General features: G+C 40.2%; 1 protein-coding gene across 2 annotated transcripts in view; it reads right to left on the reverse strand.

Moving 5' to 3' along the window:
- The window catches only part of fibcd1 (fibrinogen C domain containing 1), a 367,422-nt gene that overhangs the window by 211,761 nt on the left and 129,518 nt on the right, over positions 1 to 26,143 (reverse strand). For both annotated transcript variants that reach the window (XM_034192108.1, XM_034192107.1), the window contains one exon: positions 16,433 to 16,592. In XM_034192108.1, coding sequence (XP_034047999.1) covers positions 16,433 to 16,592 — 160 coding nt within the window. The remainder of the gene's footprint in view (positions 1 to 16,432; positions 16,593 to 26,143) is intronic.

The raw sequence follows: 26,143 nt of genomic DNA on the forward strand, positions 1-26,143 counted from the left end.
TCCCCCCCCCCCCCCAATAAAACAAAACTGTACCTTTCAGAGTGGCCTTTTATTGTGGACAGTCTAAGGCACACCTGTGCACTAATCATGGTGTCTAATCAGCATCTTGATATGGCACACCTGTGAGGTGGGATGGATTATCTCAGCAAAGGAGAAGTGCTCACTATCACAGATTTAGACTGGTTTGTGAACAATATTTGAGGGAAATGGTGATATTGTGTATGTGGAAAAAGTTTTAGATCTTTGAGTTCGTCTCATACAAAATGGGAGCAAAACCAAAAGTGTTTCGTTTATATTTTTGTTGAGTGTATGTTACGGTCAATTGTAACAAACAAAATCTATGTAGTTTTTATTTCAGGAACATCAGGTGAGTATAATCATCACATGTAAAGAATGACATGGCCACAATGAACTAATTATAAGCAACAGACTGGTTTTCTACGTCAACAGCACATATACGACACACGCGTTACTTAAGATTTTCAAACGCTCCATCCATATGGGTTTTGGGAACCAAATGACCCAAAAATTATACTGTTATGGTTTATTCCATGTTTATTTCCATATTCCATGCAAAAATTTATAGATTTCAAAACATTTTGAAATAACACCCCTCCCTACTGTAAGCCATCTGGATGCATGAAGAACTGTTGAAAAGCTGACATGATTTTTGGCTGGACTGAGGAACTACACAAACTCTTTTCTTTTTGTTATCTTTTTTTTTTCTTTTTTGAAGTCTGAAGTCAGTGCACAGCATCAGTGGACTACACGTCACAATTTGGACTTGAGCAGCAGTGGAACGCCAAAATGTAAGTCCCTTTTCTATTGTTCATAAATTAATAAAATATCAAATGACAAGGATCTATTTTAGCTGTTATATAAAACAAATAATGAATGTTTTTACATTCTTTCTATGGAACGAATACTTCATGAGGTGAAAGCTGGAACAAACCAACTCAAACATTCATTATTTGTATAATGCGCTAGTGCACTTTGAATATGAATTTAATAATTTGAGAACTGAATGGGAGGCATTATTTCTGAAGCCCTTAGAGTCTCTAATACAGATGGAAAATTGCTATATAAATGCAGTCCATTGACCAATTGTGCTACATCATGTTTCAACACCGTACGCGGCAAGTGAACTTTGCACTTTTGTTTCAAAACACACACACACACACACACACACACACACACACACACACACACACACACACACACACACACACACACACACACACACACACACACACAGACACACACACATTGCAGCCCTGTTAAAATAGCAGTTTTACACAAACTCGGGTACAGTGTTCTAAACATCAGGTGTTGCAAGTTATTGCCAGCATTCCGAAATCCTTGTTGACCATCACTAACTTGCAGTTGCAATGAAAACTTTGGGGATGCTACCTAGTGACGCTGCACTGATTAAACAATTATTGGCTGACTATTAAATTATAATTATTTTATTCCAAGTACTCTGACTTCAGCTTTTTCAATGTGAATATTTTCTAGTTTATGTTGCTAATTTCATTTCTCCTGCTGGCAATAAACGGAATATATATCACATTTGAAGGCATCATTTTGGGATCTGAAAATACTGATCAACATTTTCCATTGTTTTCTGGACCTAACAACTACTAGTTGTTATGTGTCGACGCGGATTGAGGAGCGAACCTGCGTCAGACAGAACCCAGCGCTAAAAATAACCAGAAAGCGGTTCCAACAACAAAAACAATTTATTTTTCACCTGTGCCTAAATAAAATGTACAAAACCAAAACCAACGTCCTTCTGGAGGAGTGACTGCTGGCATGCTCTCCAGCGCCCGCAAGGAGAGAAGTCCGGCGCTCCTGGACCCACTACCACCAGACAAACACCCCCCAGGTGGACACGACAAACTGACTCTCTGTGAAGCAAAGAAGATGTGAGGTAAGTCAGCAGTTACAACAATATCTTTCAAAAGACACACGCTATCAGCAACACATTCAGGTCTGTACTTTTTATCTTTATGCAAATGAGCAGCTTCTCACAACAGGTGGAGGATCACTTATCCTGCACGCCACAGCAGTGAGAAGCAAACTGCACAATTCTCATCACAATTCAAGTATACTATGTAACAAAACACCAAGTTACTATCAACAATTAGTCAAATACTTAATTACCTTTAATGTGTGCTGACAGCATGTGTCCTCACCCTTCCTTGCTTCACGGGCTCGATGTGTCAAACCCAGGCGCGGTCCTCAGCGTCTCACAAACGAACATCACAAGGTCGAGTTCCCGGCAGTTCTGCTTGAATCACACATGCCTTAAATGCAGAACGCCATCCAATTATCTGCCTCAGCTGAAAGTCTTTAAGGTTGCATGTGAGCACCAGTCACAGGTGCTACACATGATGTTGATGAGGGTGAGGATTCTTCAGCCAGCACATTCTCCACAGACAAATCAGTTTCCATGCCACCTGAGGAGCAAAGAAAAGAAAAGAACACCAAAACATCCAGCCACACCCCCCAACACACAACACTAGTAATCAATTATGAAAATATTAAGTATTTGCAGCCCCACTTCCCAGCCAATACAAGCATATTCTGGCTCTTCTCTTTGTTGCTCAGGGTCACAACAGTAGATTGTGCAGGAATATGCATGTTGATATGACACACTTTACATCACATGCCCTTCCTGATGGAAGCCCATATTGCATTGAAATAGGAGGTCTTGCACAAACAATCATCTGTTTTGAATGATCAAGCTATACTGTGTTAGGTGAGCACTTTGCATGAAAGCATACTTTCACATCATTGTATGAGTGAACGAATATGAGGCATCATTGTAAATCTGTATAAGCTGCTGCATCAGATATAAATGCACTTTATAAATCCAGTCCTTTTGACAATTAACCATTTAGCTGGTGGAAGACACCTTTATGTGATGTTACAAAAGCAAAACAAAGTTGCTTTATCAAAAATTTGGTGAGTTACAAGATATAAATTGAATACATTTTTACTGGATTTGAAACCACATAATCATAAGATAATTGAAAATTAAACATACATGCCAATTTATTCTAAATTAAGACTTTTAACATGTATATGCAATGTAATATTCAGAATTTTTCAAATTCAAACATAAAATATTTTATAGAATAGCATGCTGCGTGAAAGAAAATTGCACAAATTTGGCATGGAATTTCAAATCAATAAGGATAATTATTATTGCTATTATTGTTATTGTAATAATTAGTATTATTGTTATGTTTAAAAACAAATTTGAGTAATATAATTTTTAATGATGTTCAGTGTAGTGCTTCTCAACAACTGTCATAAAAGTTAGCCCGTTTGGCTGCTCCCTTGTTTTTACTTGGGCTGGCCGCAGCAGATCCAAGGTGGATTTGCATGTTGATTTGGCATAGGTTTTACTCTGGATGCCCTTCCTGATACAACTCCACATTACATGGAGAATGTATCAGGGTTAATTTGAACCTGGAACCTTCTGCACTGAAACTAAGCACACTAAACACTTGGCCACCATCCCTTCATATAAATGAATAAAAAAAAATTTCCATGTGCAAAACTTGCCTGTGTAGGGAATTTAGGATGTATTTGTTCAGATTTGTTATATTTGAGCAATTTATGAACATTCTTTGTCAATAATATTCCATTTATGCATGTAGAGCTGTTTGGACATTACATACACTTATGGGCATGCATATTTTGGTAATTTGGGGCTGTTAATGATGTCCTTGAATTGTTCTTTTATCAGGGTGGAATGAAAGTACAGCATACATCATTAATGACTAAAAATTAAGAATGAGTGGACAAGTTTTAATTTATTTTGGATCTTCTCAAATCCACACAGGGGCAAAAGTATACATACAGGTTAAAATATACCCTACCCCATCCCCAGCTAATAGCCATCAACAACCTTCTGACATAATTCTGTATATTCGACCAACCAGAATTGGTAGAGTTCTCCTAAATTGGTTGGGTTTTCTGTCACAGACCCAGCTTTTAAGCATAGTTCACTAATTTTCAAATAGGGTTGAGGTCAGGGCTTTGGGAATGCCATAACAGATTCCTGCTTTATCTAATCCAGAACCAGTTCTGATGTGTTTGATGTTTGTGATCATTGTCCTGTTGGAACACTCAATTATAGACATGTTTTTCTAGTAGCTGTTGATCTGAGATGAAGAAATTGGAGTTAGTCTTCCTTCTTCATTATTTCATCCACTTTGTGCAATGCACCTGTACTACTGGCAACAAAACAGCCCCAGAGTGTGATGCTACCACCACACCTGACAGGTGGTACAGTGTTCTTTATTCCTCCAAAAATACCACATCATTGTGGCCATATAGCTCAATCATTGTCTCGTGCGACCATAAACTCATGTCCATGTGGGCAGCTGTACATTTCAGTCTAGCTTGAAGGTGTTGGTTTTAGAACATGGGCTTCTTTCTTGATCATCACTCTTTCAGTCCATGCCGATGTAAAACTTGATTCACTGCGGACAATGATGCTGGTGTTCCAGTAGTTTCCAGTTCATGGAAGGTCTGAGCCTTGGTGGTTCCTGGGTTGTAGTACATCCTAACCAATTTCCTTGCAACTGAGAGTGACAGTTTATGTCTTCACCCAGACCATGACAAAGTGGTGGCACATCAAACTAATTTGTACTTACACAATAAGTGTCTGAACTAATGATCTTGGAATCTGCAGGTGTTTAGAAATAGCTCCAAGAGACGCTCCAAAAGTGAAATCTACAATTCTCCTTCGTAGACCTACTTGAGATGTTTGGACTTTCCTATTATTCTATTGATCAGTCCAATGAATGCTATCAAACACATCATTTTCTGCTGTCAAAGAGAAGCTACCAGTTGTAGTCACCACAATCACTAACGGGGAGTTAATAGGCCTTGACATGTTAAGAGATACTGTAAAGCTTTCAGCTCCACTTATTAAAAGATTTAAGTGAAAGTATGTATAATTTTGACCCTGTGTGGATTAGAGAAAATCCAAAATAAAATCAAGATGTATGCTGTACAATCAAACATTCCATCATGATAAAAGAATTATTCAAAGATATCATCAACAGGCCAAAATGACCATGACATTCATGCCCTTGATGAATGAATGTAAACCTCCAACCACAGCTGTAAATCCTGACATGTTTCAATATTTTTTTGTGGAAATCTTGTTCTTTAAACATCACTTAAAGCATATCAATGAATAAACAAGTGCCAATGTGCAAATAACACCAATACAGGGCAGCAGGCACATAATTGGCATGATGGGTGAATTAGTTTGTTGTCAGTGTAGCTCAGACAAGCAAAGGCCATGAGATGTTACTTCAAATCTGCGGGAAGGAGAAGTGAGTTTATCCATGGACAAATTCAATTTGTGCAAAGCTGTGGCTTAGTGCAACACAGTACAAAATCCATTTATGAAAAATACAAATGAGTAAAAAATAGTCCTTAATTTTAATTCTATTGGCAATATGTGCAGTGGCTCATGCATTAAGCTCATATTACTCATTCTACATCAATATTGGGCCAAATATTTGAGATTTAATTTCCAATTACTGCTACTTCTGGAGCATGCAGGGCCGGTTCTGGTCCGAAAGATACGGTGCACGTGGGCTTGTGCCCTGTGTGCTGCATTTGTCTGGGGCAAACCTGAGAGCTGATGGTTGACTTATACTTTATTGTGGTCTGCTTCCATCACTCCGCATTGAGGGTATAATCTATGTTATTAGCTGTACAACATCACCAAATGTGACAATTTGATGCTGCACAACCCTATGGAATGCATTGCATTCTTGCAAGGGCGCAATTTAGAACTAGAAATTGGGGGTAGCAAAGTGCAAGGCCAGCAGGGCTGAAGCCCATAGGCCAGGGGCCTGGGAGCTGCTGTAGTTAACGGTTTCTAGATAAGCTCAGATGCATTCTGAGCATCCAGAACAGTAATTTTAATGTTTTGAGAAAACCATAAAGTGGACACCATTTGACTTATGCAATTTGAAACTGTGAATATAAGTACTTTATTCTGAGAATAGCCAGCAATGATTTTATTAACATCCTGGTGTAAATAAGGTATCACCACATGTGTAGAACTCAAAAAGAATGATAGGTTGAGTTTTCATTAAAACCAACTGCAATGTGATAAAATGTATTCATAAATATGAACGAACAGGCTCTTAATAATAATTAACTATCGCATACTGTATTTTTTTTTTTCTCAAGATTTGTTTTTGCATAAGTTTGAAAAAACAACAGATCATAAGTTTAGGATAAATTACTTATCATGAATTTAATTTTCGAAGTGGCACTAATGACAACACTCATAGTGAACACAATTTTGCTTGCATAGACTGATTTTGGAGATCAAGCAATAATTGCAGATGGGCTTTCTGAGGTCCCAGATAGCTTTTCTGATTTTCTTTTCTAACTTTCAGAATTTAGTAAATTAGCATATGGTCCGTTGATACTCATGTGTAGACACTAGTCCCTAGAGGCAACTATTTCTGGTTTCAAATCTGGGCAAATGCAGTCCCAGAAAATTCCAAAAGTGACAAACAAGAAACAGGTGTTGTAAACAAGTCAGTGCTGCTAAAAATACAAACTTGCAGAAACAAAGATACTATTCTGACATGGTTTGCACATAAGACTGGTATTGCATGTTTCAAGTACACACATATATGTCAGAAGGTGGGGGCGCATAATATATTCTGTCCCCCTGGTTGAAAAGGTGGGGGGACATGTCCCCCCTATCCCCCACCAAAATGCGCCCATGCATTCTTGTGTGCAGAACTTCTGCAAAGCAGCATAAACACACACACACACACACACACACACACACACACACACACACACACACACACACACACACACACACACACACACACACACAATAATACATGTAGTTTCAGTAATTCAAACAAAGCATGTTTTGCTGCAGGAATGAGAACACAGCTTTTAGTGGGACATCTGATGTCACACTAGGACTTAGCACATACTTTTTATAAGATTATTGCTATTAATACCTTAACAACAATAGAGGTATTAATGCAAAATGCATGCAATATTGTAATTATTTACTAATAGTGCAGTGCCCGTAGGAAGTTTGTTATCCCTCCAGAAAATTGGGAGCTTAAGTAAATTTCTCATGGATGGTCATATGAGGCTGTGTTTGAAGGTGGGATGAACAAAGAGACATACTTATATTATATTATTTGAATATATTATTTCATATTGTTAAAAAAATAGTTTGTTATCAGTTATATGAAAATAAAGGATTCCTTAAACAGGTTATTGGAAGAGTCACACAAACGTAAACAGAAAACTTTGAATATTTGAAACAGCAAATCAGTATCCCACCTCCTGAATGCAGTTTATTTAAACTTGAACTCACAGCAAATCTAAGATTTTATTCAGCTTAGGTACTTAATGAAACATTGTACAAATAGATGGAAATTTGTTGGTCTTATCCGCCAAAAAATTGATCTCCTCAGTGTTATCAAGTTAAACTCAGTCGCAGGTTACACTGATAGTATGCCTTTCACAGTAAAAGTATTTGCTGGTATGATGGCATTAAACATTTTATTGTGAAATGGTTTGAGCAACATGAACTATCTGATGTTTAACTTTGCTACCAGTGAGCCACATCATCTTGGAAGTACAAATGTTACAGTTATATTAAAAATAAAGGTTTCAAAATAAAGATTTTGAAAACTAATTTCCAAAATTCTCATAATAAAGGATGCACATCACCGTGCCATGCACAAGCCATATCCAAAAGCCACTGTGCCGCTCTTGACATGGCACAAAACCACCTCGGTGTTGGTCTCTCAGGACGGCTTAAAGGTGGATTTCAGATGGATTCCTGTTGTTTTCCAGTCGTGTGAATATCTGATTGCGATTGTGCATGAGCTGGACCTGCCCAAATATGTCCTGGAAGGCTTCATCACGGCGTTTCTTTGCGCCGAACGGCTGCACCGCGACGTGCGGAACTCCTTCGCACGTCTGTCTTAATGTGCGGAAAAAGTGCTGATGTCCACGTCTTTTCACAATTCCTGTGCTAGTCAGAGGACATACCGGATCAAGACAGCGTCCAGTTTAAAAATGAATGGCACATTTCACTGTTACAGGAGTTTTTGTCATGGAAAGAGGAACAAAGGCGGAGGAATTCCGCGCGTCGCGGCGGAGCTGAATGGCGAAAAGAAACGCTGTGATGAAGCCTCACAGGACATGTTCTGGCATGTCCAGCTCATGCACAATCACAATCGGATGTTCACACGACTGGAAAGCAACCGGAATCCATCTTAAATCCACCTTTAAGCCGTCCTGTGAGACCAACACCGAGGTGGTTTTGTCCCGCATAATGAACGGCTCCATTGCGTGTCCCTCGGCTTCTTTTTCCATGAAAAAAAAAACCCCTGTAATGGTGGAATGTGCCAGAAAAAGTGCTGATGTCCACATCTTCAGCCTTTTTGTGAAAGTCAGACGAGGTCACAGATCAACAAAGCTTTCACGTTGTAAATGATCTGGTTGTTTGTGCGGGGTGTCAGCCTGTCCATCGGCGCTGGGAGTGCGCTGCGCTCTCAGCAGTTGTGGGCCGTCCTTAAAGGGGCAGTAACACCCCGTAATCTGTTTAATCCTCATAAAATCGTCCCTGAAAGCCATATTAATTTTTTGAACGGTGTCCACCTGGAGGTCTCTTACAGTTTCTGGAAAAAAAATTGATGCAGCAAAGATCCAAATCGTTCAGACATTTTTTTGCAATAAAAAATAGAAGAGAGGGGTGGACCACACTTCAATCAAAGCCTGCTCACAAGCGAATGAAGCAACCGACAGGCATGAAAAACACACATGTGTAAGAGGGTTCAAGCTTGGCTGACGCAATCACACGTGATTCAAAATCCATATGGTTTTTGAAAAAAATAAAAAGGTCGGATACTTTTCTAACAGACCTCGTATATATATATATATATATATATATATATATATATATATATATATATATATATATATATATATATATATATATATACACATATACATATACTAAACAAAATATAAATGCAACACTTTTGGTTTTGCTCCCATTTTGTATGAGATGAACTCAAAGATCTAAAACTTTTTCCACATACACAATATCACCATTTCCCTCAAATATTGTTCACAAACCAGTCTAAATCTGTGATAGTGAGCACTTCTCCTTTGCTGAGATAATCCATCCCACCTCACAGGTGTGCCATATCAAGATGCTGATTAGACACCATGATTAGTGCACAGGTGTGCCTTAGACTGTCCACAATAAAAGGCCACTCTGAAAGGTGCAGTTTTGTTTTATTGGGGGGGATACCAGTCAGTATCTGGTGTGACCACCATTTGCCTCATGCAGTGCAACACATCTCCTTCGCATAGAGTTGATCAGGTTGTCAATTGTCGCCTGTGGAATGTTGGTCCACTCCTCTTCAATGGCTGTGTAAAGTTGCTGGATATTGGCAGGAACTGGTACACGCTGTCGTATACGCCGGTCCAGAGAATCCCAAACATGCTCAATGGGTGACATGTCCAGTGAGTATGCCGGCCATGCAAAAACTGGGACATTTTCAGCTTCCAAGAATTGTGTACAGATCCTTGCAACATGGGGCCGTGCATTATCCTGCTGCAACATGAGGTGATGTTCTTGGATGTATGGCACAACAATGGGCCTCAGGATCTCGTCACGGTATCTCTGTGCATTCAAAATGCCATCAATAAAATGCACCTGTGTTCTTCGTCCATAACAGATGCCTACCCATACCATAACCCCACCGCCACCATGGGCCACTCGATCCACAACATTAACATCAGAAAACCGCTCACCCACACGACGCCACACACGCTGTCTGCCATCTTCCCTGAACAGTGTGAACCGGGATTCATCCGTGAAGAGAACACCTCTCCAATGTGCCAAACGCGAGTGAATGTGAGCATTTTCCCACTCAAGTCGGTTACGACGATGAACTGGAGTCAGGTCGAGACCCCGATGAGTAATTACTATATATATATATATATATATATATATATATATATATATATATATATATATATATATATATATATATATATACATACATACATATATATACATACATATATATATATACATACATATATATATATACATACATACGCACACAAAACCCCAATTTCAAAGAAGTTGGGATGTTGTGTAAAATGTAAATAAAAAACAGAATACAGTGATTTGAAAATCCTCTTCAACCTATATTCAATTGAATATGAGTTCTGTTAGAAAAGTATCGGACCTTTTTATTTTTTGCAAAAACCTGATGGATTTGAATCACATGTGCTTGCATGAGCAAAACTTGAACCTTCGTGCGCATGCGTAAACTTTTTCACGCCTGTCGATTGCATCATTTTCTGGTAAATAGTCTTTGTGTGAGGACATGTGTAGTGCGCTCAGCGGATTTTCATTGCGAGGAAAATGGGGGAATGACTGGAGCAGCACTACTGCATCAAATTTTGCTAGAAACTGGGCGATAGCCAGGTGGAAACCATTCAGAAGATTCAGACAGCTTACGGTGATGATCCTATGGGCATCACACAGATTAAGGAGAGGTACAACTGGTTTAAAGACATCCGCACAACGGTGGAGAGCAAGCCATGCTCCGGTCGGCCTTCAACATGCTGAAATGACCAGATAATTTCCAAAGTGAACACTGTGGTAATGCAGGACCATCGTGTGACCGTCCAGGAAGTTACAGAAGAGGTGGACATCAGCACTTTTTCGGTACATTCCACTGTGACAGAAGATTTGGCCATGAAAAGAGTTGCAGCGAAATTCATGCCGATGGCTTTGGCACAAAGCTGCTGACAGCGGAGCAAAAGCTCCTTTGTGTTGAAGTCTCACAGGACATGTTGTGACATGCCGACATCTTCCACAGTTTCTCGGATAGTCACACGACTGAAAAGTCACCGAAAGCTGTCTGAATCATCCAAATGGTTTCCACCTGGCTGTCGCCCAGTTTCTGGCAAAATTTGATGTGGCGCTGCTCCAGTCATTCTGTCTTTTTCCTTGCAATGAAAATCCGCAGAGAACACTACACACGACCTCACACAAAAGCTGCTTACCAGAAAATGATGCAATCGACAGGCGTGAAAAAGTTCACGCATGCGCACGAAGGTTCAAGGTTTGCTCATGCAAGCACATGTGATTCAAATCCATCAGGTTTTTTGCAAAAAATGGGGTCCGATACTTTTCTAACAGCCCTCGTACACCACTAAGACAAGATATTTAATGTGCAAACTGATAAACTTTATTGTTTTTGTGCAAATATTTGCTCAATTTGAACACATGCAACACATTTCAAAAACGTTGGGACAGGGCAACAAAAGACTGGGAAAGTTGATGAATGCTCAAAGAACAGGTAATTGGAAACATGTGAGTGTCATGATTCCATCATCTACAGTCATAATATAATCAGAAGAATCAGAGAATCTGGAGAACTCTCCACACATAAGTGGCAAGGCCAAAAACCAACATTAAATGCTCGTGACCTTCGATCCCTCAGGTGGCACTGCATTAAAAACTGACATCACTGAGTAAAGGATCTTACCGCGTGGGCTCAGGAACACTTCAGAAAACCATTGTCAGTTAACACAGTTCGTCTCTACATCTACAAGTGCAAGTTAAAACTGTACCATGCAAAGTGAAAGCCATACATCAACAACATCCAGAAACGCAGCTGCCTTCTCTGGGTCCAAGCTCATTTGAAATGGCCAGACGAAAGTGGAAAAGTGTGCTGTGGTCTGATGAGTCCACATTTCAAATTGTTTTTGGAAATCATGGATGCTGTGTCCCCCGGACAAAAGAGGAAAAAGACCATCCAGACTGTTACCAGCGCAAAGTTTAAAAGCCAGCATCTGTGATGGTATGGGGGTGTGTTAGTGCCCATGGCATGGGCAACTTACACATCTGTGATGGCACCATCAACGCTGAAAGGTACATTCAGGTTTTGGAGCAACACATGCTGCCATCCAAGCAACGTCTTTCTCAGGGATGTCCCTGCTTATTTCAGCAAGACAATACCAAGCCACATTCTGCACGTGTTACAACAGCGTGGCTTCATAGTAAACGAGTGCAGGTACTTGACTGGCCTGCCTGCAGTGCAGACCTGTCACCCTTTGAAAATGTGTGGCGTATTATGAAGCACAAAATACGACAACGGAGACCCCAGACTGTTGAACAACTGAAGTCATACATCAAGCAAGAATGGGAAAGAATTCCACCTACAAAACTTCTCAAACGCTTATTGAGTGTTGTTAGAAGGAAAGGTGATGTAACACAGTGGGTAAACATACCACTGTACCAGCTTTTTTGAAACATGTTGCAGGTATCCATTTCAAATGAGCAAATATTTGCACAAAAACAATAAAGTTCATCAGTTTGAACATTAAATATCTTGTCTTTGTGGTGTATTCAATTGAATATAGGTTGAAGAAGATTTGCAAATCATTGTATTCTGTTTTTATTTACATTTAACATGACATCCCAACTTCATTGGAATTGGGGTTGTATATATATATATATATATATATATATATATATATATCAATCAATCAATCAATCAATTTTTTTATATAGCGCCAAATCACAACAAACAGTTGCCCCAAGGCGCTTTATATTGTAAGGCAAGGCCATACAATAATTATGTAAAACCCCAACGGTCAAAACGACCCCCTGTGAGCAAGCACTTGGCTACAGTGGGAAGGAAAAACTCCCTTTTAACAGGAAGAAACCTCCAGCAGAACCAGGCTCAGGGAGGGGCAGTCTTCTGCTGGGACTGGTTGGGGCTGATGGAGAGAACAAGGAAAAAGACATGCTGTGGAGGGGAGCAGAGATCGATCACTAATGATTAAATGCAGAGTGGTGCATACAGAGCAAAAAGAGAAAGAAACAGTGCATCATGGGAACCCCCCAGCAGTCTACGTCTATAGCAGCATAACTAAGGGATGGTTCAGGGTCACCTGATCCAGCCCTAACTATAAGCTTTAGCAAAAAGGAAAGTTTTAAGCCTAATCTTAAAAGTAGAGAGGGTGTCTGTCTCCCTGATCTGAATTGGGAGCTGGTTCCACAGGAGAGGAGCCTGAAAGCTGAAGGCTCTGCCTCCCATTCTACTCTTACAAACCCTAGGAACTACAAGTAAGCCTGCAGTCTGAGAGCGAAGCGCTCTATTGGGGTGATATGGTACTACGAGGTCCCTAAGATAAGATGGGACCTGATTATTCAAAACCTTATAAGTAAGAAGAAGAATTTTAAATTCTATTCTAGAATTAACAGGAAGCCAATGAAGAGAGGCCAATATGGGTGAGATATGCTCTCTCCTTCTAGTCCCCGTCAGTACTCTAGCTGCAGCATTTTGAATTAACTGAAGGCTTTTTAGGGAACTTTTAGGACAACCTGATAATAATGAATTACAATAGTCCAGCCTAGAGGAAATAAATGCATGAATTAGTTTTTCAGCATCACTCTGAGACAAGACCTTTCTGACGCTCCACCACAGGAAAAACACCTCTGTTGGAAGCCTTAAGGACAAGTTGGAACATGTCCAGCTGTTAAACAATTTCTCATATACTCACTCCACTGAAAGCCATCAAAAGCCGCCTGGATTTTACAAATGGTTATCAACACGGAGGTGTTTTTCCTGTGCCGCCGCACCGCGTCGGCTGCGTCCCGACGCGCGGACCCATCCGCACGTCTTTCATTAAAAAAATCTCCTTTAACAGTGGAATATCCAGATAAAATGCTGAAACCGACTTCTTCTGAAACTTCTCTGTTCTCTCACGACGTCCTGGATCAATAGAGCCTGAAATGTGGAGGTTTTAAGCTTGAAACAGGCTGACGACAGCGCCTGAGAGCGTTGCGCGACGTCTCGCACCGTGGGAAGTCCTTAAAGCGACAGTATCACCTCAAAATCTCTCATCAGCTGTTAAAATTTTTACCGAAAACCAGCTTAATTTTTCGAACCGTGTCCACTTCGATGTGTCTCACAGGTTTAGAAAAAAATTTTGATCAAACAAAGCGCCAGTCTCTCAGCAACCTCTCAGACAAAGGAATTCCGACGAGGGGCTGGACGACTCCACCCACAAGGAGTGCTCACAGGCGAATGACGTCACCGACAGGCGTAGAAAAACTCACGCATGCGCAAGAGGGTTCAAGCATGTCTGACGTAAAAACATATGAATGAAATCCATATAGTTTTTGAAAAAAATAAAAAGGACCTATACTTTATGGACAGACCTTGTATATATATATATATATATATATATATATATATATATATATATATATATATATATATATATATATATATATATATATATATATATTTCACCTTATGAAAGATTAAAAAAAAATCAATAGATAATTATTCACAGCCTTTGCCATGACACTCAAAATTTTGCTCACATGCCTCCTGTTTCCATTGATCATCCTTGAGATGTTTCTACCACTTAACTGGAGTCCACCTGGGGTAAATTCAGTTGATTGGACATGATTTGGAAAGATACACACCTGTCTACGTATAAGGTCCCACAGTTGACAGTGCATGTCCAAGCATGAAGTCAAAGGAATTGTCTGTAGACCTCCGAGACAGGATTGTCTCGAGGCACACATTTGGCAATGGGTACAGAAAGACTTCTGCTGCTTTGAAGGTCCCAATGACTTTAACGTAGATACTCTTTATTGTTATTCAGTGTTCAACAAATGTGAACGTAACAAAATGTCATTGTAATGGACTCAGGTCAGGATTAAAATATCTTAAAAACTATAATTTGATATACAAGAGTTTAAAAGAATGCTGCAAGGTGCGATACTAAGATGACTTGTGGAGTGAACAGTTGTGCAAAAAAAAAAAAAAAAGCAAGTAATACGAAGGTAGATGAGCAGCATATTTTTCATTAAGAATTCAGCAGTCTGATAGCCTGTGGGAAACAGCTATTGAAGAACCTGATGGACCTATAGCGAATGCTGTGAGCGGAGAAAGCAGTCGTAAAGGGGGTGTGAGGAGTCACTGATAGTATGCCTGGCACAGGACAAGCACTACATAGGTGCAATGTCCTTAATGGAGGGAAGAGAAGCACCAGTGACTTTCACTGCTGTCCTCACCACTCTTCCCAGTGAGCACAGGGCTCTTCCTAGATCTGGCTGCCACTCTACATTGAGCAATCAGGGGAGAAGGGCCTTGGTCAGGAGTTTGACCAAGAACCTGTCAGAGCTCCAGCATTCCTCTGTGCAGATAGAAGAACCTTCTAGAAGGACAACCACCTTTGCAGCAATCCACCACCCAGATCTGTGTGGCAAACTAGCCAAACAGAAGTCACTCCTTAATAAAAGGCACATGGCAGCCAACCTGGAGTTTGCCAAAAAGACTCTCATGCTTTCAGACCATGAGAAACAAAATATTGTGGTCTAATGAGACAAAGATTGAACTCTTTGGCGCAAATGTCAGGTGTCATGTTGCTGTCATGTTGTCATGTCATGAAACCAAGCACGAGTCAGGATTGAGTGAAAGATGAATGTAGCAATGTGCAGAGACATCCTGGGTCAAAACCTGCTCCAGAGTGCTCTTGACCTCAGACTGGGGTGACGGTTCATCTTTCAGCAAGACAGTGACCCTAAGCACACAGCCAACAACTCTGTGAATGTCCTTCAGTAACAGAGTCAGAGCCCAGTCCTGAATCTGAACATCTCTGGAGAGATCTGAAAATGTCTGTGCACCGACAATCCTTTCCAACCTGATGGAGCTTGAGAGGTGCTGCAAATAGGAATGGGCAAAACTGCCCAAACATAGGTGCACCAAGCTTGTATAATATTCAAGAAGACTTGAGGCTGTAATTGCTGCCAAAGGTGCATCAACAAAGTATTGAGCAAAGGGTGTGAATATTTAAGTACGTGTGATTTCTTAGTTTTTTTGTTATTATTATTTCTCATAAATTTGCAAAAAAAAAAATTCCATGTTGTCATTATGGGGTGTTGTGAGTAGAATTGTGAGGAAGAAATGAATTTATTATATGTGTGTGTGTGTATATATATATATATATATATATATATATATATATATATATATATATATATATATATATATATATATATATATATATATATATATATATGCATTCTGACCAATTTGCCTTGATAATGTGGTGGAGATGTTGCCCAGTAGAGCATGAGCTGAGGGAAAATATTGAAAGATGGAGGACACACAGAACACACTGACAGTAAAGAATGAGCTTTCCTGACGCAGAGCATAATAGCAGCGGGGGAAGGGCAGACGTGTGGGTCGCCACTGATGTACAAGTAATATATGCAAAGGCAGGAGGACAGTCGTTGTGTGACAGAACGGCACAGAGTTGAGCTAAGCTTGATTTCTCTTACCGTTGGAGCAGCCCTTGAAACGAGTCCCTCTGACTGGTGCCCTTTGTAAATCGGCCTTGACGCGAGCTTTTAATCCCACGTTTTCTTTCTGCATGGCGTTCAGAGCGTCGCTGACAGAGTTCACAACCTTCACCATGTTGATTTGGCTGTCAGACAGCAGCTGCATAAAGTTGGAGAGAAGAATAGAAACAGAAGGATTGCTGAGTTGCTGCAAACTGCACGTTAGTTGCATTAGTGCAGAACTTTTTGGAAGCTTTTCATATCAGTTTCGTCTGGTGGTCATTTTTTTGCATTATACAAGCATGCATCAGCAATTACCATTTTTGAGTGATGCTCCAAATTGCAACCTAGGCAATGAAAGATGACCACTTTCAATTTGGCAATAAAAATTCTGTATGTTGGCTTTTTTTTTAATGGGTGTGTGGGGTGGGGTTTTCTAATCTTCACCATTTGAGGAAACTCTGAACACAACAAGAAGTTTACAATTAAATACAGAAAATAGAAGCACGTGAATTGCTTGTTGTCCCATAAAGTTTTCTTCATGCTTAAATATCAATAAAATAAAATTTAAAAAAGCAGTGCTTGCAAAGCCAGCACACTAATTATGCAATAATATGTTAGATGTCCGTCAACACAAAATATGCACATTTTAACCATAAAGTCACCATTAAGCATTCTCAAGTCATGACTGTTTAAATGGTTTTTACAAATAAGTGCCTGAATTAGCATATTTGAATCTGCCATCCCATTTGTTTTCCCATAATACTCACCAACCTTGAACACAAACCCTTGGTGATAATACACTCCTAAATGCTTGTTGCTGTTAGCAGGATTACATCAAAACTACTGCATGGATTTTGATAAAATCTTCAACACAGATACATATTACGGCTTTATTGTTCACATATTGTTGTTATGTTGAGGTTAGGTTTAGATTTAGGGTTAGAAAAAGGATAATAATGACTAAAAAATAATATGCACTTTGTCTGTGATGTCATTACAGTCTCCCTTCTGAGGAACATGTGGAATATGTAGAAATTCTCATGAAAAATGCATAAAAAATACAGAAATATTTGTTTGAACAGTGCTTTCTTATACCTTTTGCTTTGAAGTTTTCTGTAGAATTAGGCTGAACACTGACAGTGAATTTGAGTCCTTTGCTCCTTTGTGGATCATCAGATACACGTCACAAATGCAACCCTAAACACAAGTGAGTCACCACATGTCACCTTATCCCACTATTCACAAAGGCAAATTGCTGTAAAAAAAAAAAAAAAAAAAAAAAAAAATAGAATGGCCTGCGGGAAGACTGGTGATAAATGCATGTGCTTGAGCTACTGGGGAACACAGTAACCTCTCTGATTTTCTCTGGTCACTTCTTTACCTGCAGCCATTTTTGTTCTCTTCACTGCAGAAGGTCACTCTCACATACTGCCCAAGTTAGGGACAAAGCAACACACACACAGCCAGCTGTTGACCCCATCGCCATATAAAAAATGGGAAAAAAGCCAGAATGGAGGATTGAGAAATAAGCCTGTCCTTTCCTTTTATTCACACCTACAGCTGATCTTGCGGTCGCTCTCCTTTACTCGCCTCCCATTCTGCTTTCTTTCTTCCATCTGTGACGAGCAGCGCTTGGAGCTCATATATGAGGAACTCAGAGTCTTCCATCAAAGCCTGTGCTGCTCCATTCAGGTGTTAAAACTGCATTATACAGAAACCCCTGTGGCCTTTTGCAGGCCCTAACAACAATGCAACACGAGTCTGTAGCACAGCGAACAGCCAAAACCACTGCATTGATTTTACCTCTCCGCCAGCGCTTCAATACACACAAGTTGCACGTGCATGCAGATGCAGCAAAGATGTGATCCATTGTACCAGCTGGACAGGATGTCTAGCAAATATACACCAATCAGCCATGCCATTGTGACCACTGACAGGTGAGGTGAATAACACTGATTGTTCTGTTACAAAGGCACCTGTCACCGGGTAGCATATATAAGACAGCTATAAAATTTGGCCATAAAATTGACGCTTTGTAAGTAGGAAAAATAAGGACACATAAAGATATGAGTGATTTAAACAAATGACAAATGTGGTGGCTAGACCACTGGGCCAAAGCATCTAAAAAATTGGAGCTCATTTTGGGATGAATTTTAAAGGACTCTTGTCAATTGTTGCTGTGTTCAGGATTGCAAACGTTTTTGGTAGACTGGTCTAAGTAGTGGGTCACCTCTTTGAGTCTGTTCTTCTTGAGATTTCTTCCTAAAATCGTCAGAGGGAGTTTTTCCTTACCACTGTCACCTGTATGCTTGCTCTAGGGCAGGGGTGGGCAATCCTATGCCATGAAGGGCTGAGACCCTGCAGGTTTTCCTTGCTACCAATCACCTCAGCAGGTGATTTCATTAATGATCAGGTGTTTATGCTCAGGGGAGAAGCTAATCAGCAACCCACCTGCTGAGGTGATTGGCTGCAAGGAAAACCTGCAGTGTCTCGGCCCTCGTTGCCCACCCCTGCTCTAGGGGTTGGTAATGGTGCAGTTACACATAGGCAAGATGCATTACGAATGTCATGTTTGCATCATTCTTGGCACATTGCTGACATTCTTAACATGACTTAACACATCAGAATAGGTTTCTTAATAATGTATGATATTCGTGGAGCATGTTTTTGGCTGTCAAAAAATCTTTCACAAATGTCATGCACCACCCTCGTTTCACCTCATGTCAAGGTCGCAACTGAGCGTGTTGATCCGTCTTGATTAGTGGTGATCCTTAATAGAGCTTGACAGTGTTCTTCTCTGACGTGCGCACAATTAAACCCTGCTGCACCGCATTCAGTTTCATTGCTGCAGTACGTTGAAGAAGGACAGTGATGCCAAGTTGGCTAAAAGTTTTGTTCCAATGCTCCTCAGCGTGCTCCTGCAGGTGTTCCACCTGCTGCATGTGCCTGATGTTGGGAAAACAAGCAAGATGAGAGCCACGTGAAGCCAGATATCTGGCTCTCTCCATCTCCTCCTCCTTTCTGTGCCACTCCATGGCACAGAGCCCAACTAAGCAGGCAGTCACAAAGTTCTTCTACTTTGGATTTTGAGGAGCAAACTGGAGCGATCTGAATTATTCAGCAACTGACGGTTGGATGAATAAGGGGGTGTGTGTGGAGACAATTCACCTCATTCACAACGTAACAGAACTTAATGATGTGCAACAGTGTGCAACAACGCGGAACCTTATTCTTGACTGTGCGTAATGGTTCCTGATAATTCACCAGCAACACGTGTCATTAATCGTATGGTAACAGGTTGCAGCAGTTCCTGAGGACACCTGACGCCTCTGCCCAGAATCATCACATTTGTGACCAGTGGCCAATAATGTAAACTTCATGGCATTCGTGACTTGCCGTCATTATGTGTAAACACAGCTTAAGATTCGACCTTACTTGTGTGAAGCACCTTGAGGCAACTTTGTTGTGATTTGGCACTGCATGAACTAAGTAAATTGAAATAGATTGAACTGAAATTACTGCTGCCAGTCTGTAGTGATCAGTGCCTACCAAACGTGGTCCAAGAACATAAAATCGGTGAACCTGTAGAAAGGTCATGTGGAATGTGCTGATCAAACAAGTCTGATCAATGGAGGCCCCACCTCATAACTTATCTTATTGTCTTATTGCCAGATACCACAGCACACCATCAGAGGTCTTATGAAGTCTATGCCTCAAAAGGTCAAGCCATTTTCATGGCAAAAGAGAGAGACTTGTACAATATTGACCAGGTAGTCCCTGATCATTGTACATCTATAGTACAACTACACAGTAAAATCAGTGAAAAATTAACACTGACAGTATTAAATTAACACTGTGAGTGTACATGTGGTTCCACTCTGGCCAGAGTAGGACCACATGTATACTGACAGTGTTAATTTAACACTGGTGATTTTACTGTGTATCATCTCATTTGTATCACTCCAGGTGTTGTTGTCATGGTAAAGAGGACATCATCACAATGGGCAACCTACTCTATGGTCTTAGATGCAGTCTGACATGACATTTTTTTTCAAGATTTAGGATTTTTTTTACCCATGCCTAATTATATTCATATATTTCCAACTTGGTTTGGCATCATCAAATTCAACTGTTGAGGGTGTATCCTATGGTAGTAAGACCTGAAAGTTTTACATCCTACGTTAAGTACCTCCCTTGATTCTTTTCAACTTGTGTTTTCTTTCTCAGTTCTCTCTGAGTACTGAGCTAAACAGTTGATCTTTACAGTTATTTCAGCAATGATAAAAATACATTCTACATATGCTGCAAACAAACAATCTGCATTCTTATCCTCTCTGCCCTTGGTTGCCATCACTATAATGTATTTATTTTTGTTAAGTGCAAGCTTTGCTGACATTGACAAGCAGCTTTTTTCTTTTTCTTTCTGCAGTACATCTCAAGGCATTATAGCTTTCTTCCCTACAGTAGAAGAAGAAGCCCCCAGATCCCTCAGGGGGGTCACAGGTGTCAGCTGTTTAAATTTTGTTCTTCAGGCATATAATTCATGTTAAACTGTGACCTGTGGTTCAAGGAAATCACAAAAACACATTTTCTTGCAGCCTTTTGAGATCTCACAATGTACACAACTAAAGGTCCCTTCACACATAGTACGAATATGTACAACTGCAGAGCGACACCCGTCGGAGCAGCTGGTATGTGTGCACCATGAAACATCACACCGACGGGCAGGTGTGCACGATGCTGGTGCGATGGTTCGTGCACATGGGAACACAGTGCCACCAGGTGCATGATGTGTAATCACATTGTGCAGCTGGTGTGAAGAGAAAAAAAAAATACATGCCGTGATGGTTCCGTGCACACGGAAACACAACAGCTTTTCCCCAGCAGCTGCGCGATGTGGTTACATAAAGAAAGAAATACATGTCACCATGGGATTCGAACCCGCACCTTCCAAAAGCTCTGATTGCAGTCAGAAACTTTACCAGGTGAGCTACCATCGCTGTCCTGTAAAGGGTGCTGAACACTGCCACATATCAGGAAGCACATGGATGTATTTAAAGAAATAAAAATGAGACACCATATAAAAACATTGCATTGTATTTAATCCCTTTCATCAAGCGGGCAATACAAATATGATCCGTCTCTTCCTCTGTAAGTGACCCATGGTCACTGATGTACAGTCATGAAATGATATGAATGAGAAGCAGTTCGCTCATTTTATTCATGCTCACATCTGCTGGCACGTTTCCTGCCAGCCTGCGCGAATCTTGCCGACAGACGTCTTGTGGACAGCGCACCGCAGGGCACCGTGTCATGTGGAACAGAGCTCACATGTGTGACATGACAGTCAGATCGCCTGACGCGTGTTATGATCTGACAGTCTGTTTCAACCTGGGGGCAGCCTGTCCATGTGCGGGCCACGCGCACGCGTGCTTGCTTGCTGCAACCCATTACCACAGTGATATTTGTTTTTATTTTTGTCCACTTAATGACAGCAAACAGACACATGCACGTCACAGTTGTCAGTTGTTAGTCTATGTCCGTCCAAACACAGCACTGTCCATCTGGGATGTCCAGAATGACAGATCTCCACAGCCACTTCTGTCATAGCCACACCTGCTGTCAGTTCAGCACACACACTAAAGGCACAATCATGGGGCACTTAGACAAATTTCATTGCGAGTACGACAGTGATTGTCTGCAGTCTGTTGTTGAATGTCCACACATTTTCTAAGTGCCATGCGAGCGGTGTTAGATGTTCATGTGTGTCAGCTGGAATTTGGCACACACCTGCCGCAAGAGGGTTCGATGGGCTCGCAAATAACACACTGTCTTTTAGCTGCTGGTGTGCGCAAACAGTTGTAGCAACAGGTGTAAGAGGTGTTAGAGGCAGCTACGAAATTATACAGTTTGCATGCGATTCCTGCTTCATGCGCACTTAATGTGCAATTCAACCAAATTTGCACTATGTGTGAAGGGGCCCTAAACATCTCACCTTTCTGTTATTTTTATGTCAGTTGGATTTCAGCTTGAGCAATCTGACACTTCTCATATATCAATAGTGAAGGGGAACAAGACCAAGGTACAAATTATCAATATTGATCTAGGCCTCAGACTCTATAGATGACACTCACTGCTCTCAGATCAACAAAGTACAGCCACCAGTATGGTCAGGGAACATATTTCATGGATGTTTCAATAGTAAACTTCACTAACAATGAAATATTTGAAGTAATCTCTTTAAAGTTAGCCATTTTTCTATGATCTGACCTTGAGCTATCAACTTGATTGTTGAGCAGTCCTAACCAAACTGTATCAGACATTCTTAAAATATCTTGCTGAAAAAATTACAGAGACCAGTGGTGTCACCAAACACTCCAACACATGCTCAGAGTGACTCAAAACCTAATAAATAAATAATTTCAAATACTGTGTTTCAACATCAAAGACTAAACAAAATACCATATATGTCTTGCATTGCTGTCCTTTACTTTGAGGTCAGGTCAGGTTTGGGAGTAGGTGCTGGTAAGTGTTGCCACACCACCACACTATAGAACCATCTTAGGTCATAGATAGGAAACCCAGACACTTCGCCTCATTACTAAGCCTCTCGAGTGCTGAATTCGTGCAATGACTTCGTGAAGATCGCAGCATCGTCTGCAAATTCAAGGTCTGTAAACCTTTCCTTTCAGCTTTACTTTTAAAACTATATTTTGGGTGAACTATCCCAAAGGCCGTATGAAGTATCCCATGGGCCATTGTCTATTGGGTACTTCACATAAATGACGTAACATTGACGATGCCTTCAAACAATATTAAGTGAAAACAGTTTGGCAAAAAGAGTTGAATACAGAAAGTATATGTTTAAAGTTCTTGACTTCTCAAGAGCAGGATTTTTATTTTTAGCATAAACCCATTCTTTGTTGTCTCTGTGGAATTTTGGCATGGGCTGTCAGTGTACATCATAACCAGGATGTGATTAACCTGAAACGGTCTGTTTCTTCAAGATTCTCCTTGAATAAAACTGATAATTGTTTGGTACATTTTCTTCATATTTCTGATGTGCATTTGCATTTTTTCTGACAAACCCCAACTACTTTTATACACAAATAGTGAGGTGTTTAAAACTTTCAAAGTTCTGCATGTGTTGAACTTATAATAAATATTTTGTTTCTGCGCTTTTATTTTGGCATCAAATAAATATTTGAAACTCTGCACAAAATTCAGATGCATGAATTACACTTCCTTCCTTCTGAATCAAAAGATACAAATGCAAAACCTCTGAATGAAAGGAAAGGAACCTTTGAAGCGTACAATCTGCAAATGTCATTGGGCACAACTAGGCTGCCACATCTCAAAAACTCCTTCGAGTGCTGCAGATGAACGCAGCCTTCATTTGGCAAGAAATGAAGGACACAGTCAACTTAGCCTTGGTGACCCAAACAGCTCCATGAGACATTACATAATTTTATTTTTTTCCAAAAAACAAATCTACAATTATGTGCTCAATATGTACAGTTGTAAATAAGTAATGTTTTAAAGGAAATATATCAATAAATACTAAAAAAAAATATTTCTTAACTACAGGCTATGCCAAGGACGTTACCTTCTCGAGTGCAGTTGTCAAAGTTGCTAGGCAACAGTAGGTATGGGCAGGAAAATTTAATGATACAATAACAACATCATCCATCTTATTTCAGAACGGTTGTTTAGGCCTCCACGGTCTCAGAAGGTCAGATCTTCAATGGACACCACCTTAGAAAGATTTAGACCCTGATTTGGGGCACAGCCCCTGTTTCATATTTAAAGGATCCTTTTGCAGATAAGAGTTTCTATCATTGTGACAGTACCAGCAGAAAAAAATATTTTCTATGCTTTGCCCAACAAATATCAGGAAAGGTATAAAATCCTACATAAGTAGCATCTCTATGCCTTCAATACATGTGGGTGTAGCTTAGGTATGGGGGGGGGGGGGGGGTGTCACAGAAAGCAAACAAGACTTTCATTAAGCATTAAATAGGTCACAAATGACTCCAAAAACCTTTAAAGCCACAAAGACCCGACGCGAAAGTGAATGAACGTTTTTCAGAAGCAACCATTCAAGAAATGTGTACATGGGGAAGGTCATACTGTGCCTGTGCTTGCTTGACAAGATTTGTTTGAATTCCCTTTTGCTCAAATCAATTCTCTGTTGTACATCTTCTCTTAGAAATCATTTTTCACTCACTGTTTCTTCACCAGCAACTTTTGGAGCTGGCATTTGGAACAACAATATTTGCTGGGTACTACAACATCCGCTCATGTCCTCGTCTGTAACTGCAACTGTAAAACTATGAAAGTTATTGATGTTATGGCACCTGCAAAAAGGCAGACCATCTCCTGTAGGCAGGAATGCTGCTGGAGGAACACCACAGCTGTTACACGTCAGAAAATACATGACATTAAAGCTGAGCAAATTGGAAATAAAAAAAAAAAAACAAAGTACAATTTTGAACAAGAGCAACTGGACTGCAGACCCTAAACCCTTGTTGATCCATTTTAAACTTTTCTTCAGACACATAGATTGTGTCTATCTGATTTTGAGACTGGAGATGTTTTATTAACTGATGAGTAAATTAATCAATAACTACTTCACAGCTGATTAATCATTTAGAGTCTTTTAAAAATATTTAAATTTATCTGATTTCAACATTCCTAAATGTGAAATCTGTGGTTTATTTTATCACTTTCCTCTCTGGCAATACACTGAGTATCTCTAGCTTGTGGGCAATGTAAGACTTGGCTTTGGAAAACATTTTTTTTTCAACCATGAATTGAAATTTCTTGGAGAAAATAACAAATGAATTGATTGGCCGATTATGGGCTTAATAAATTATGAGTATAATTGTTTGTTGTAGACCTATTTGAGATACGAGTATACATAAACAATGGAATAAACATTTGGTCTTGGTTAGTGAGAGGATGTATGCAGACTTTTGTTTGTGTTTTCATGATTAACCACATCACTGGAGACATAGGCTGTCCCAAAAGGAATGTAATTAATTTCTGTGCAGTGCTATAGCTGATAACTACAGATATGAGAAAGTCAGTCAATGGCATCGATTCAGAGACAAAAAGTATTCTAATTCTGATGGAATTTATCCAATTAGGATGCAAATATCTACATGAGAATGATGAAATCTACACTTGTTCCTATAATGAGATACAAACTTGAAAAAAACATCCCTGAATATGACCCTACAAATATTTATGAACTGGCTTCTTTCTTCTGCACCTGCTGCCACAGCAGATCATGTTTCTCCATCTAACCTTGTCTTCATCTTCTTCCTTTACACCAGCCTGCATGTCCTCCCTCACCACATCCATGAACCTCAATCTTCTTTGCCCTCACCCTTCAACTCTCCCCTGGTGGCTCCAACCTCAGGATCCTTCTCCCTATACACTCCCGGTCCCTTCCTCAGCACCTGTTCAAACAATCTCCAGCTTTCTGCTCTGGCATCACCTCCAAACCGTCCTACCTGTGCTGTCTCTATGCTCATTCCTAATCTTGTCTATAATTATCAGGAAAATCAAAGCTTCTTCATTTCTGTCACTTCCAGCTGTGCTTTTTGTCTTTTTGTTCATGCCGCCGCCTCTAAGACATACATCATAGCTAGTCTCACTATTGTCTTCTAAACTTTCCCTTTCACTCCTGCAGATACGCTTCTA

This window comes from Thalassophryne amazonica, chromosome 17 (genome assembly GCF_902500255.1).
Source record: "Thalassophryne amazonica chromosome 17, fThaAma1.1, whole genome shotgun sequence".
In the NCBI taxonomy this organism is placed as follows: domain Eukaryota; kingdom Metazoa; phylum Chordata; class Actinopteri; order Batrachoidiformes; family Batrachoididae; genus Thalassophryne; species Thalassophryne amazonica.